The sequence below is a fragment of the Oreochromis aureus genome, linkage group 2, assembly GCF_013358895.1.
Source record: "Oreochromis aureus strain Israel breed Guangdong linkage group 2, ZZ_aureus, whole genome shotgun sequence".
NCBI lineage: Eukaryota > Metazoa > Chordata > Actinopteri > Cichliformes > Cichlidae > Oreochromis > Oreochromis aureus.
This window is the reverse complement of record NC_052943.1, coordinates 4406209-4420033: the sequence shown is the minus strand read 5'-3', so window position 1 is coordinate 4420033 and position 13825 is coordinate 4406209. Positions and strand designations below refer to the sequence as shown.

Sequence of the window (13825 nt, the reverse complement as noted above, 5' to 3'; positions counted from 1 at the left end):
TGAAGATGAGCTCATTTTATTCTTGTAAGGCATCACAACTGTACAGTACATTGCCTCTCACATCCATATAGTCTTTAAATCATACACAGAAGAATAGAAAAATAGAGATTGAACATTGACTGTCACTATGAAGCTTTTTGTTTTGAGACGGGCGTACATTCTTTAATTTTCAGTGATGCTTTTAATCGTTTCCAGCCTCAGAAGGTCAAAGTGGACCACACGAAGCGACCGGAGCAGATTTGTTTCTTTTTTTTGCTCTGCAGTACATCCACAACATGTGAGATATTAAAACAATCAACAGAATCTGCAGCAGCATCGCACAGAGGCTTGTTTTTGCTGGCGGGCCCTTCATAGACAGAACAGTCGGGAAGCTTTTTGGCCAGCAGTTTGACGTCAGACTGTAGGACATATTTGGCAGGAGGGGGGTTTTGGGGGGGGCGCTGTCACACGCACAGAGCACCACCAGCTTTTGGGTGTGACGGCAACATCCTCATATATGCTATAAAGATCTAGCAGAGCCCTTATTGGAATTTAATTACTACTAACTACTTTTTTTGTGGTGGGCAGGGGACACGTTCACTTCACAAGGTGTGTTTGCGTTGACATCCTGAGATGAGAGCATGCATCATTTCATCAACTTGCACAATACTCAACACAGCGGGTGGAGAAACCTGCCCCCAGCCCCTCAAACAACAAAAAAAGAAACAGAAAAAGAAAAATGGCTGAAGGAATGTCAGTTATATAGCACATTAACATCACTACTAATCTATACTCACTGCAAACATTTGGCAAACTGCATCTACTCGAGCGCTACGCTGTGAGAACGACTGAAAACGAACAGACTTGCAGACTTTTGAACTGGGACGTACAAAAGCAGCTCACTTATAGTTTATAAAGTGCAAAAAGTCCGCTCTTCTGTTGCTGCTCTGTGCTTGTCTGTATAGAAAAAAAGAAAACGGGATAATTGGAATGCAGTTTCAAATACGGTCGACTTGTTCCAACTTTCAGGCAGCAGCAGATAATAACAATAAGAGAAGTAAATGATGATTATTATGTTTTCCTCCGGTTTGTTTGCGAAGTCAGTCTCTCATAAGCAGGGTGCACTAATGGAAAACGACAAATATGATGTCACCACCACGTCATGTTCTGATAGGCACGGACACAGAGGAGGGGGCAGCATAGACCTGCGAGACAAAACAAGGAAACGTGAATTTTAAAAATATAATCCTGAATCTCATTCTGCAGGTAAGGTGTGTGTGAGCGTAAACGTACATTTCTGGTTTCAAAGTGTCAAACGTGGTTACGCCTCGTTCTCTATGGTCATCCCTGGGTTACTGGCACCTGAATCAAACACACAGGTGGAACATTATTCAACATCTTGGGAGTGGAGTACTGTGCAAAACACCTGAGCTCGCACTCAGTTTTTAACATTTTAACTGGAAAATAGGAAATAGGTGCAGCAATCCATGACTGATGGTGCTCCACACACACACACACACACACACATTTCACTGCACTGCGTGTTTGGGATTATTGCCATGCAAAAAAGAATAATAATTCCATCAATTATGACAACATCCCAAACACGACCGGGAGGAATGCAGCCCAAACCATGACAGAGCCTCCACCGTGTTTTACTGATGGCTATAGACACAAACGTCTCTCCTGTACGGTGGCCTGAGAGGCCAAATGGAGTGCAATTTAAGAAAACACCAGCAATAAGAAAACGCTGCAAAAGCACACAAAACACAACGGAAATAGGAAAAAAGAAACAGAAAAAATGAAAACAGAAATAGGAAAAAACAGATTTCCAAAAGCACAAGGGAAGTGTTTTTGAGGAGACAATAACCCGACGGACCAGTTGCAGGAACCAAAATATGCTAGGTGTGTTTTAATCTGATGATTCATATAATACTGATACGGATTTTTAGGCTAATAGTTAGGCTAACACACTTACCTCTCATCTTTTCTTTCCTCACAAAACCGATAGATCCTCCACTTCTTTTAAGTGTCTCCCAGCGCAATTCTTAGCATATTTTGGTTCCTGCAACTGGTCCGTCGGGTTATTGTCTCCCCAGAAACACTTCCCTTGTGCTTTTGGAAATCATTTTTTTCCTATTTCTGTTTTCATTTTTTCTATTTCTGTTTTCGTTTTTCCCATTTCCGTTGTGTTTTGTGTGCTTTTGCAACATGTTTCTTATTGCTGGTGTTTTCTTAAGTTGCAGTCCGTTTGGCTTCTCAGGGACACCGTACTCCTGTACTCCTTCGCACATACTGACAATGTTTTGAGCCAAAAATTTCAAATTTGCATTCATCACCTCATGAGGCCTGATTTTCAGTCTGGTTCGTGTGATTCGGCATACCTCAGCCTTTCAGTGGCTACTAAAAAAAACAAACATTCCTCTGAAAATGAGTGGCTCAAGTCTTTGGTACAGTGCTGCTGTTTTATCATCAAGCAGCTCCGGAGAACCCTACAGAAGAAGCGTCATCTTACCCTTCCTGTCCTTGTCCGTTGCAGTTTCATTCTCTGACCAGGAGGGGGTGCTGGTGAGCAGACGACTCTGGCTTTCTCTGAGTGGTTTGGAGGGGAACTGACGGCCCTCTGCTGCACTAAGAATACACAAACAGAATCGGGGGTGAAAATCAATGCAAAATGTTCCTGTAATCTAAACCCGGAGACCCATCACTGATAATGGAGCTGCTAACAGGTGATCTAATTTCCTGCATAATTAAATCTGCACAATTGATAAAACCCCTATAGGCTAATATGCAGCTGTGCAGACTCATGTTTCTGTAAAGTACTCGAGTTCACATATTAATTGGATGCTGTTATTTTTTACTCACCTCTTGTTGGCTGGGTTGGAGCCAGTTGGTGAGGAGGGCTGCTCAGGATCCAGATTCACCAGGCAGGTTGGGAACGAACAGCCATCGCCTAAACTGAAAGGCCACCAGACAAGAAGAAGCACAGCTGTCATGATCCAGTAACTGCAGATTGTAAGTGTTCTACGTTATGGATGCATATTTAAGTTTAAGCAGATTCTGTTAAAGCAAACCGGTATGTTTTTACCGAAAAGCTAAACATTAAAGCATGAATGAAGAATCAAAGCAGCAAAACGACACTGCAATGCTAATTATGCAATGCAGTGTTGTTAGGTAACACTAGCCACCAAAAACTGCTATTCATACCAAGCTGCTGTGAAATGCTAAAGCTGCAGTTCCTCTAATGGCCACTTGAGGCCGACACCAACAATGCGTCAAACCCCATCGACTCCAGTGTTAAAAAAATTAACTTTCCAGCACAAATAAGCATGATTACAGCTTTTCTTTTTAAAACATCAGATATTTACATTTAAATAACAGCATAGCTTGGCGTGTAGTTAATTGTAACGCGATATCCAGGAAGTCCATGTTCCATTTTTATCGCAGCTCAGATTCTTGTTCCTTTGCAGTTCATATGGCCGTCACTGCCAAATCGCTGTATAGTCACAAAATAATATTTAAACTGCAAAACTGGAGCATCAGCATCAACTCACAGCTCTGCTGCCGTCTCTTCTGGGACTTTCTGTCTCTTTTGAACCATTTTGTTTCAAACTAAGTGGCGATGCTCAGTAATCCCTGAGCTCACTGCTGACTTCATTCATTCACAGCTGCTTTGACAACGCTGTGTTTAAATATGCTAAAATAATTCACTAAACTGCTTTCTTTTCAACATTGCCTGAAGGACATGATTATGAAGGAGATAAATGTGAATTCCCCTCATGACTCACCAAAGTGTAAATGTTTATGCCGGCATTATTCAGAGCTGGTTGTGATCTAATAATATAACATTCTGAAGAGGCTGTTTGTATGACTTTACTTGAGATACCAGGAAAAAAAAACATAAAAGAATGCCTCTGATATTATGCTTGGACATTTTTCAATCAAATATTAGCCTCTCAGCAGGTGTGGGATGATTATAATTCTACTGATCACATTATTGTATCCTGAAGCAGCTTCTCGAGTCTCTGACCTGATTGCTCTTCAGGCTAGACTGAGATTTTAGAGGTCATCAGGGTTTATAAACTGTAAAATAACCCTCTGTAGGCTGGTGTTAATCATTTATGACTGGTTTGAATGCTTTGTCTGGTATTTGAGAAGTGGTTTGCAACCTCATTTCTATGAGCTCACCTGGAGAAGACAGGGATTGGCCAGTATTTGACTTCATCGCCAAACACCTGGCGGAAGTTCTTGCTGAAGCCCAGACTGAAGCCGTTCTTATCCGTGCCGTGACGAAACACCGGAGAACGCACCGCCTCTGAAACAGCAGATGAGGAGGAGAAGAAGAAGAAGAAGAAGAAACACAGCACTCCCTCCTCAGCTTCTGCACAATCTGCTAATTTTAAACTGGAGCCCGATCAAACAGCGGATCATCGCGGGAGCCGCTCCGGCTGAACTGTGGCATCAAGGAAACAACTCGGCATCAAAGTGTCTTTGTTGTGCAGGAAAAACTAGATCTCAGGCTGTTTCGCCAGGTGTGACTTCTCCCTCTGAACACCGTATCAGTGTCTCTTACTAAGCTGCTTACTGCTCCCAGCCTTGTGTCTTTGCATTACACTGTAACATACTCCTCTGGATAATCCACTCTCCTCCACGCACAGGGACAAAGTGTGCCACTGTGCACACATAATGAGAAACTCCTCTGTCTGATAACAACCCAAAGAGGCTCATCAAGCCAGTGCGCTGATGAGAATGGTGACAGACGGAGAGGGGGGAAAAAAGCCATACAGCATCCTTCATCATTAGTGCAAAGACGACGCTGTGCAAACAGAGGAGGCAGATTCTTAGAAACAGAGCGCTGGTGTCCAGCTGAGGCTTTGCAAACACTGCGTCAAAACTCAAAACACACAGACGCACGCGTGCGGGCGCGGAGGACGCCACCTACCGAGAGTGGATCTGTTCTTGCAGACGAGCCAGCAGTGATAGATGAAAAGCGAAGCCAGGCTGACGGAAAACATGGAGGCCGAGAAGAAGAGGAAGAGGATGTGGAACTTTGCCTGAGTGTCTGGGAGGCCGTTCTGAGGAGGGAAAAACACACACACACACTTTAACAGAGCTACACCGGCACAAAGCTGACACAAGAATAAACTAAATCTCATCAGCGGGTGTTCTCTAACTGGAGAGACTTTAACTAGCTGTTTTAAGGGAAGCAGTCTCTAATTTAGCAGCTGGTTGGTTCATACCAGGTATTCTTTTAGGCGGAAATGTGCTCTACTTCCAGCCTTGTGAAAAAGGGTAAAACATAAATATTCATCTGTGATTAAACAAGTTTTCATTAAAAACAACAACAACAACAACACATTCACGCACAGACATATTACACCATGATCGCTTCGTACTTACAGTCCAAAACTTGATGAAGTACTGAAGATCCGTAGCAGTTATAAAAAGGCAGTAGAGTAGCGAGTACAACAAAAACAGCATGAAAAACTTGTAGTTGGCGAATCCCACACAGTTGTTTACCCTGCAAAATAACGAAAGGACGCAGGCTGCTGATGGAAAACGATTGCATAATTGCACACTTCAATATTCCTGAGACTATTCGGACATCCTTTACATCGCTGTGCAGAGCAGCAGGGATGGGCTGCAGGGAGGGACCTTTTTTAATGTTAGTTAATGAAACTAAGCAGACAGAAAGCAGCTGTTACATTTGTGTCTATTATTTCAGCTTTTTTAGTGGGTTTTTATAATAAAACACATAGCTGAGTCCATTTAGACTCAACAAAAGGAGGAGATACAGTCTACCAGGCAGCAAAGTGAAAGAAATGTAGTGTTTCTATAAGGTGTTTGTGAATTTGTTTGGGTTTTTTGGTCAGTTTGATTATATAGCTGGAAAAATCGTCAACCAGCAATTAGTCCTTTCAACCAATCAGAGACCAGCACAGGTTTGTGGTTACACTCCCCCCCCCCCAAAAAAACTCCAACTAATTAAATAAATAACTAAAAATCTCAGATTTTATTGCTTTGTGTCCAAGTATAAACTACATACACAATTCCTACTGATTCTCCTGTTTTTCCCCTGAACTCCAGATATGGTGCATTATTCACAAGAGAGCAGACAAGCTGATCGTGTTTACCAAAAATTAGACACACTAGGATCGGATTTGTTTTGTCTCCCTCTGCTGCCAGAACCAGCTGGTGGCTTAGAGTATCAAATCAAGCTGTTTGTGCATCTACGTCAGGGGTGGGAAACTTTTTCTGTTTTTCCAGAAGGCTTTACTGACTTAGATAAAAATGAAAGCTGGAACACTGAATCGAAATTTGCTGAGAGGTGATGATGAAATTATTGGAAACAGAAAAGAAAATTCCACCTAAAAATTAGTCTATATTTTTTTGCATTTACCTGATATGCAACACTTCCATGATGAAACTGTTAAGTATTGCTAGCTTTGCATAGTGCTTCTTATGATTTGATTTCCTTTTAGGACAGAGTGGGCTGGGCTGTGTGGTCTAAACGAGGCCTGTTTGCTAGTTATCTTGAATGCTTGGGCAATTTGGTGCAATCTCAGTATGATGGATTGCAATGAAACTCAAATGCTGTGGGGCTTTACTGAAAGGGAATTTATATAGCTAAAGAGCATAAGTGCACGTGAGTACAGCGGTGCACTAATGCAGAGTCAATAATCCAATACTGTGCGTTAAATAAAAGACAGTCACTCCATACCAGGGGCAGTGGTGATCCATCTTCAGGATGCATCTGTAACACAGCAGGGTGAGACGTCAGTGAAACTGCGAGTAACTCTCTGTGCACCTGTGTGCGGCGAATAGTGCGGTCTGTTCTCTAAAGGTGCGTGAGCGAGGAGCCGTACTTATCACAGACTGAACAATGGTGACATCGATCAGGCTTCAGCAGCTGGCAGCGGTCACAGAAACGGATTGCTGAGGAGACACAGCCAATTCAATCACACAGCCGTCAGCAGCAGTAGCAGCAGCCTCTCCTAACTCCTGACCACAGACTAACAAGGTGACAGGCGCTGAAATGAGCTCTGAGAGCTGCGCGTCAGTCTAGACTGTTCCAGTTGTTCTGCATCAGCGGCACCGTGTGCCGTTACTGTACCTCCGGAGTTGGTGCGGGTGTAGATGGGCAGATCCTTGGCTATCCTCCTCAGGATTTCCTGCTGAGACTCTCCCCGATCTTCACGCTCCAGCAGCTCCTTGTCAGAGTGGGACAGGTGAAACTGTGGAGGGCAGAGCACGGAGGGAAAGGCAAACAACACCTGTGATTTATCAGCAGACCAATCTCCCATCACTGCTGTTCACCACCTCTTTGCATTTGTCGAAACCGATTCAATTATTCTGCCAGACAAGCCCCATGCTGTGTGAGAATCAGTAATGCGGGAATTTCTACTACTGTGAAACCCAACTTAGCAGGGCAGTGGAGGGTATCTCTGTTTCTTCCATTTGTTTCTGGGGGGTTTTTTAAGAGGGGGGTCTTTCTCCAGCCTTCGCAGCCACCGAGGCAATTTATAACCGAACACTGGAAACAAATAACCGTGACCATAACAAACAGCACAGCACATGTGAGACTGGACTTTTATTCCAATGATTGCTGCCTGCGTGTGTGCGGTTCGCCTCGGTGGAAAATGCAACGGTGGCTTTTCTCTTAAGATGTATGCATGCGTTCACCCCGTGGGGCTTAAGTGCTGTGGCCAGGATCAGAGCCATTAAGAGTGCAGATCCAGGCACTTCCACTGGAAAGTATTATTAGTCTAAATGCAGCATTCAATCACACGGGGAAGCTCTAACCTACAGCTTCCCTTCACACCGCGACTTGCACGCTGCGTCACGGTCGGACACACTCACCTCCTTCAGGGGGTTCATGGGCTTGGTGAAGATGGTTTGCCAGTACGCCCACACAAACATGATGAAAATGACATGGTACACCAGCAAGTATACGACTGCAAGCAAAAACAAGAAAGAAGAACACCATCGTCAGTTTTCAGCGGTGCGCGTTTGACCGTTTACTAACACTTCACTGAACAAGAACGATGTTGGTGATTCAGTGTCGAGTTTCGCCTTTTTCATTGGAAAATCAGTAGAGTATTAAAATCAGCCTGCAGTAAGTATTATTCGTTGTTGTGCCCAACACTGGGACGGTGTAAATCAAAGTGAAGGAGAAATCAGGTTCAATGAACAAGTTGTATAAACTCAGCATTGAGCCAATCATGGCTTCAGTATGCAGCTTAATTACTTTTAAGATGCCTTAAGTGTGTGCTGATGGAAATTTTATTGCAGGCACAGAATCCATTTACAGAGAGTCTCTTTGATTATTTCCTCTGCTAAAGCGAGAGCCAGGGTGGAAGTGTGCCATTGCTGTTTGTCAGCAAAAACAACTGAGCCGAATTTCACGAAACTTGGTAGGAAGCAGGTGAAAGAGAGTCTGGAGGTGGAGGAATGCTCTGGAGAGAAGAAGAGTGAAAATCTATAGTAGAAGCAAGACAGAATGCATGTGTGTGAATAGGGGAGGTGTAACCATGGAGATCTAAGGAGGTAGTGAAGGTGGATGAGCTTAAATGCCTGGTGTCAACCATCCAAAGCAACAGACAATACATAAGAGAGGTGAAGAAGAGAGTGCGGGCAGGGTGGAGCAGGTGGAGATGAGCATCAGGGGGTTTGTGACAGAAGGATAGCAGCAAGAGACAAAGGGAGGGTTTACAAGATGGTAGTGAGGTTCTAAATTGTAATAAACTATAAGACAGGAGGCGGATTTGGAGGTGTCAGAGTTGAGGAGGTTTTCATTGGGAGTGACCAGAATGGACAAAAACAGCTCAGGTTGGAGACTAAACTAAAGAGGCAAGGCTGAGATGGTTTGAACATGTGCAGAGCAGGAAAAAGGAGGTTGAAGATGGAGCTGCCAGGCAGGAGGAAAACAGGAAGACCTCAGAGAAGGATGTAGAGAAGGAGGACATGCAGAGGGTTGGTGTGACAGAGGAGGATGCTGGAGGCGGGGTGAGATGGAGGCAGATGATCTGCTATGGAGACCCCTAAAGAGAGCGGCCGAAAAGAGACAAAGACGCAGTATAAATAAAATTGAACTGAACTGAGATCAGTTTCATGTAACTGGAATTTTCCAACTACGACAATGAAGTTTACAGCAAAACAGCCTAATAGGTCTTCTGACAAAGCAATCGATTTATATTTCCATGCATTTTAACATTATTGAGCCATGGTTCTTAGTTTAACAATAGGTGGCATCTAACCTGTCAGTGACATTAAATGCTACTAGTTATCAGGATTTATCCTCTGGAGAGTCTGAATATTTAACTCCATCCAACTTCCCTCCTTAAAAAGACTGCTGAAACCACTCCTGTCTTCATTTGGTGTCTTTGAACTTAACTCCATATTGTGAAATGCACACTAAGTAAAAACCTGTAAACATATAGTTTAATGGCACACTTCCAGCTGGAGGGCTTACCTTTGCAAAGACTAAAAGGCCACTCAGCTCAACACCTAACAGAGAACAGCTGCCTCATGGAGCTCAGGATGATAAACGCCATTATAAAGCACTTACCCTTTTCTCCTGTGTCTTCAATGGACTCTGAAGAATGGAAAGGGAAACAGTGAAAAGACACAGTCAGACTACCAGAAACAGATTTTTCACATATACATTTCTTCCTTAACTTGGGGATGACCCACGTGTGGGGTGATTCTGACTCCGGCTGTCAACATGCTCGGCCGTCAGTCAGCGCCTGAATTGAAATCAGCAGAACGGAGAAACGCTGACTCTGTAGAGCCTCCGTCCCAACGTCCGGTCCCACACCAGTCACAAAATCAATATGCAACACGCTCCCTGTCAAACAGTTTGACTCATTGTTCCTCCATAGCCGAGCACTGAGTACAGGTAGTGAAAAACAGAGGAGCATCCTGCACAGCGAGTGTGTCTCTGTCTGAGTGTGTGAATTCCCACAGAAGGGACCGGGTGAAGCTGGAGGCTGACAGGAGCACCTTGATGAGCATCCCAAAAAAACCTACACACACACTCACACACACATACACACACACACACCTTCAGCGCTGGACTGAAACATTAAAAAGACGGAGGTTAAGACCTGTTGGGAAATTTCCGGTTGGTGTTTTTTACATTTACCTCAAAGCAATAATTAGTTAAGCATACGGAATCATCTATCTTTGGCAATTAGCTGTAACGCAGCGTGCACACACACACACTCAGAAAAGGTGAGCCAAGGAGCTGAATCATGGCACGCAGTCAAAAACTGTGTGCGTGTTGCCATGCCAGCATAAAAGCCCCAGAGTCTGACAGTGTGCGTGTTTGATTAAGGACATGTGCATGGATGTGTACTGATACCTATGATCGGTGCCGTGTATCAGCGCTCCCTAATCGTGTTTGCATTCTTGATAAAAAAGTGTCTCCAAAAATGGACAAGAAGCCAAACATCATCTGACTTCACTTCTTTAACAATCTTTAAAAGGTGATTGATTGTTCAAAGGCTGATGTTGTGGGTGAGTGGGGGGGTTTACAGGAAAGTGGGTCAACCTCAGATTGCTTGGGGGTGAATTATGTAAGCCAGACAATGGGATTAACATGAGCTGATGAGCGAGCCGTATCAGCTGATGATACTTTCACACAACTGACTCTGTGTATGGCTGCGGAGAGCACGCTGGCCCCGAGCGGCCACTTTCCTGGCCTGCTGCTGCTGTTTTCATCAGCCCGTCCCATGTGACCCGAGAGCATCGCTGTTGTTTCCCCGTTGTTCAGCAAAACAGCACAGTTTTATAAAGAAAAGGCTATTTTTCTGTTCCCCTGAAGTAATGAAATGAGTCTCGTGGGTGGCGGCAGACACGTGGTGACCTGTAATTCTAGAAGAGGTTCATCCTGGGACAGGATCTAGCTGCTGTGTCATGACACTGTGACTCCTGCACACTCTAAGCTCTCGTGTCTGTCTAAATTTGGAGAAGATCAGATAAAGGATCAATCGGCCAGAACATCAAACTGCTTCTGTTTGGTCTCATTAGATGTTCTCCATTATTGTGCCCCCCCCACTCCTTTTTTTTCCTTTTTTTGTGACAGAGCAGATTTTCTTTCCTTGTGGTCTGACAATGTGCCAAATGGAGCACAAGAGTAGGCTGCCGAGACTCCTCTGAGACATCCTAGAAACCATTACTCACTATCCAGGTCAACTTTGTGCTCACTGTTCACCGAGGAGGCTCGCCGTCTGTAACCGCACCACCCAATGATCAGCAGCTGGAGGGGAAGTGAAGGAAGGATGCCTGACTAAAAGCCATAAGAGACTGTTTTTGCTATAGGATAATGCTGGCAGTGTTTGTGTTGGAGGATACAAAGTCACACGATGAAGATGAAGCTACTGCAAACTGAACCTGAAGCTATTACAGTAAGACTTTAAGATAGTGCTGATAGAGGTGTTAGAATCAGATAATCTGAGACAGATGGTCCAATCCCAATCTCACACCCTGTGCTACATACTTCATAATAAAAGCAGGGTGCACAGTCCTCCAGTTGCAGTGTGAAAATACACATTTCTCACTTGCCTGCAACAATATGCTGACAACTGGCTGAAGTGTTGTTGTCATGTGGCTGTCCACACACACACACACACACACACACACACACACACACACACACACACACACACTGCGTAAACAACAAGACATTCTTGTGAATACCAAAATAAAATAAATAAATAAATAACAAGCCTGATTCACAAACTGCTGAAAGAGAAATGTGTTTCCACCCAATCTCAAAAAAACCCCACACACCAGTTAGGGGCATTTCCCCTTTCCTCACACACACTCTCTCTCTCTTACACACACACACATCAGCCCCCTTACTACCGAGACAGCTCATTCTTACCTATGCAAAGCTGCAAAACATACGCGTAGTATGACCACGCCACTATCAGAGCGATGAACAGGACCGGGATCCAGTACAAAACTCTCTGACAGCCCCGCTTGATACTACGCGAGCCCGACGGTGCCATAGTCTAGGAGCGGATCATTTCCCGTGCGCATTCGCGTGGTGCTCTCCCCTCTTCTCCCTCGCTGCGTGCGCGCGTGTGTGTGCTTGTCTTCCCGTAGACTGTCACTGCATCGTAGCTCCGGCTCTGATCAGCCTAATCGACAGCTCAGACGCAACATCCTAAACCAGCCTCCCGCCCTGCCTCCTCCTCCTCCGCTGCTGGTGGTGGTGGTGGTGCTGCTGCTGCTGCACCGCTCTCCCCTCTGATCGTCCTGCTCGACTACTAGTACAGACTACAACAACACATCAGACGGCTCACGCACACCTGTGCACGAGCTCAAGCACACATTCACTACGAGTCCGCGCTCGCCTGCTTCCCCACAGGTTGCCATGACGTCCGCGCGATGCTGCAAGCCTGGCACATTTTTCAGCGCGCGCAGAAAATGGGTTCAGCAAGTTCAGACGGACTCGTGCGCGCGCGCCGACTACAAATATAGGTCCAGTCTACACAAGACTGTGAGGTCAGTTGTACCTCTCTGGTCTGTGCTTTTTTTTGGTCAGATGGAGTGAGTGATGTGATTCAGCTCCTTCCTCACACACTCATCCTGCTCTCTGTGTTCTTGTTTGTTTGTTCGCTCTTCTGTCCCTCTCTCTCCGTCCTACCTTTGTGTTTAATCATTGCTTGACAGTGGAGGCGGAGGTCTGCAAGATCCAGCTGCTTCTGCTGCATCTCCACCTGCAAAATATTCTTGCAGTCCTACCGCAGAATGCTTTGTACAGCCAGACTGCACACTATAGCGTGTGCCATGTTTTGCACAGTGATTTATGATTTTTAAAAAAGCAAAGAACTGGAGGTTTGAAAGGAAAAAGAAACAAATTATACTGAAAATTTTTAAGTAAAGAGCACCTTCTGAGTATTTTAAAAGGGACTAGGCACAAATTAGATTTTAAATATTAGTATTAGTATGTAATAGTATGTAATGTTTGCCCTTACGCTTACTCATTGCTGGGTGCGGGCTGTATTCTAACCTCTTTTTCTCATTTCATATCAGCACATGCTTCAGTTGTGTAGGCTACAGCGTTAACATGGCCTCTTATTCAGAAGGGAAAACGTTGTGTTGTAGAGAATCCTAACCCTCCCCTTCTTACATTGTAGGAGGAGCAGGCTGTTTTATAGAGTATCCTGACACAGTATGCCTTTGAGATGCAGGCTGTTACTGTGGCATTTTTCTCCCTCATTCAAAAAGGGCAACCCTGAAGGCACGTGCAAAGTTGTTTATCTGTTTAGCATCCTTGTGCAGCCATGTCCTTTCAAAAGTTGATGTTGCATGGTGTTACGAATGACGTTATTTCTTTTGTGTCTGTCGTTTAGGGCCAAGGCATGACACCACAAACCTTTCCCGGTCTAAAGCTTCTTAATCTTTGGAATGAAGGCTGAGAGAGAGCACGCAAAAGCTCTGCACAGTAGCATCCTGCATCTGTGCAGGATCCCCGTCAGGGCGCTCTAAAATACAGCCTGCACTCATAGAGTATCTAAGAAGAGGAAGTTAGCAAACAGGAAAAAAAGGACTCAGCATAGATAACACAGTATGATAAACGATGAAAACAACCATTTGAAAGCACCACAGAATCATTGGGAGCTTCGCTGTATTATATTCCAGTATAAGCTGCTTATCCCCTAATTTTTGTGTTCAACTTTACAAACATTGCAATTTGGTGCGTGTAAAATGTACCAAAGCACAGAAAATGTATTCAAATTTCTTCAAATGTGTGTCCCAAAAATGAATCATAATTGTAAATATAACTATAATCGAATAAATAATAGAATAATAAGCACTTAAAGTTCTTGTGCTC

The 13825-nt window shown here is 44.4% G+C and overlaps 1 protein-coding gene across 1 annotated transcript; it reads right to left on the bottom strand.

Annotated features, from left to right (window-relative positions):
- On the bottom strand, nucleotides 1-12382 carry zdhhc2 (zinc finger DHHC-type palmitoyltransferase 2). The gene is made up of 13 exons (XM_031751386.2): nucleotides 11867-12382; nucleotides 9548-9574; nucleotides 7840-7934; nucleotides 7094-7214; nucleotides 6846-6915; nucleotides 6701-6733; nucleotides 5380-5500; nucleotides 4922-5054; nucleotides 4168-4294; nucleotides 2845-2937; nucleotides 2495-2610; nucleotides 1273-1341; nucleotides 1-1184 (listed from the first exon to the last, which is right to left on the bottom strand). Exons 1-12 carry the CDS (start codon nucleotides 11991-11993, stop codon nucleotides 1301-1303), a joined length of 1104 nt encoding a protein of 367 aa, XP_031607246.1. The 5' UTR covers nucleotides 11994-12382; the 3' UTR covers nucleotides 1-1184; nucleotides 1273-1300.
- Between the last annotated feature and the right edge of the window lie 1443 nt (nucleotides 12383-13825).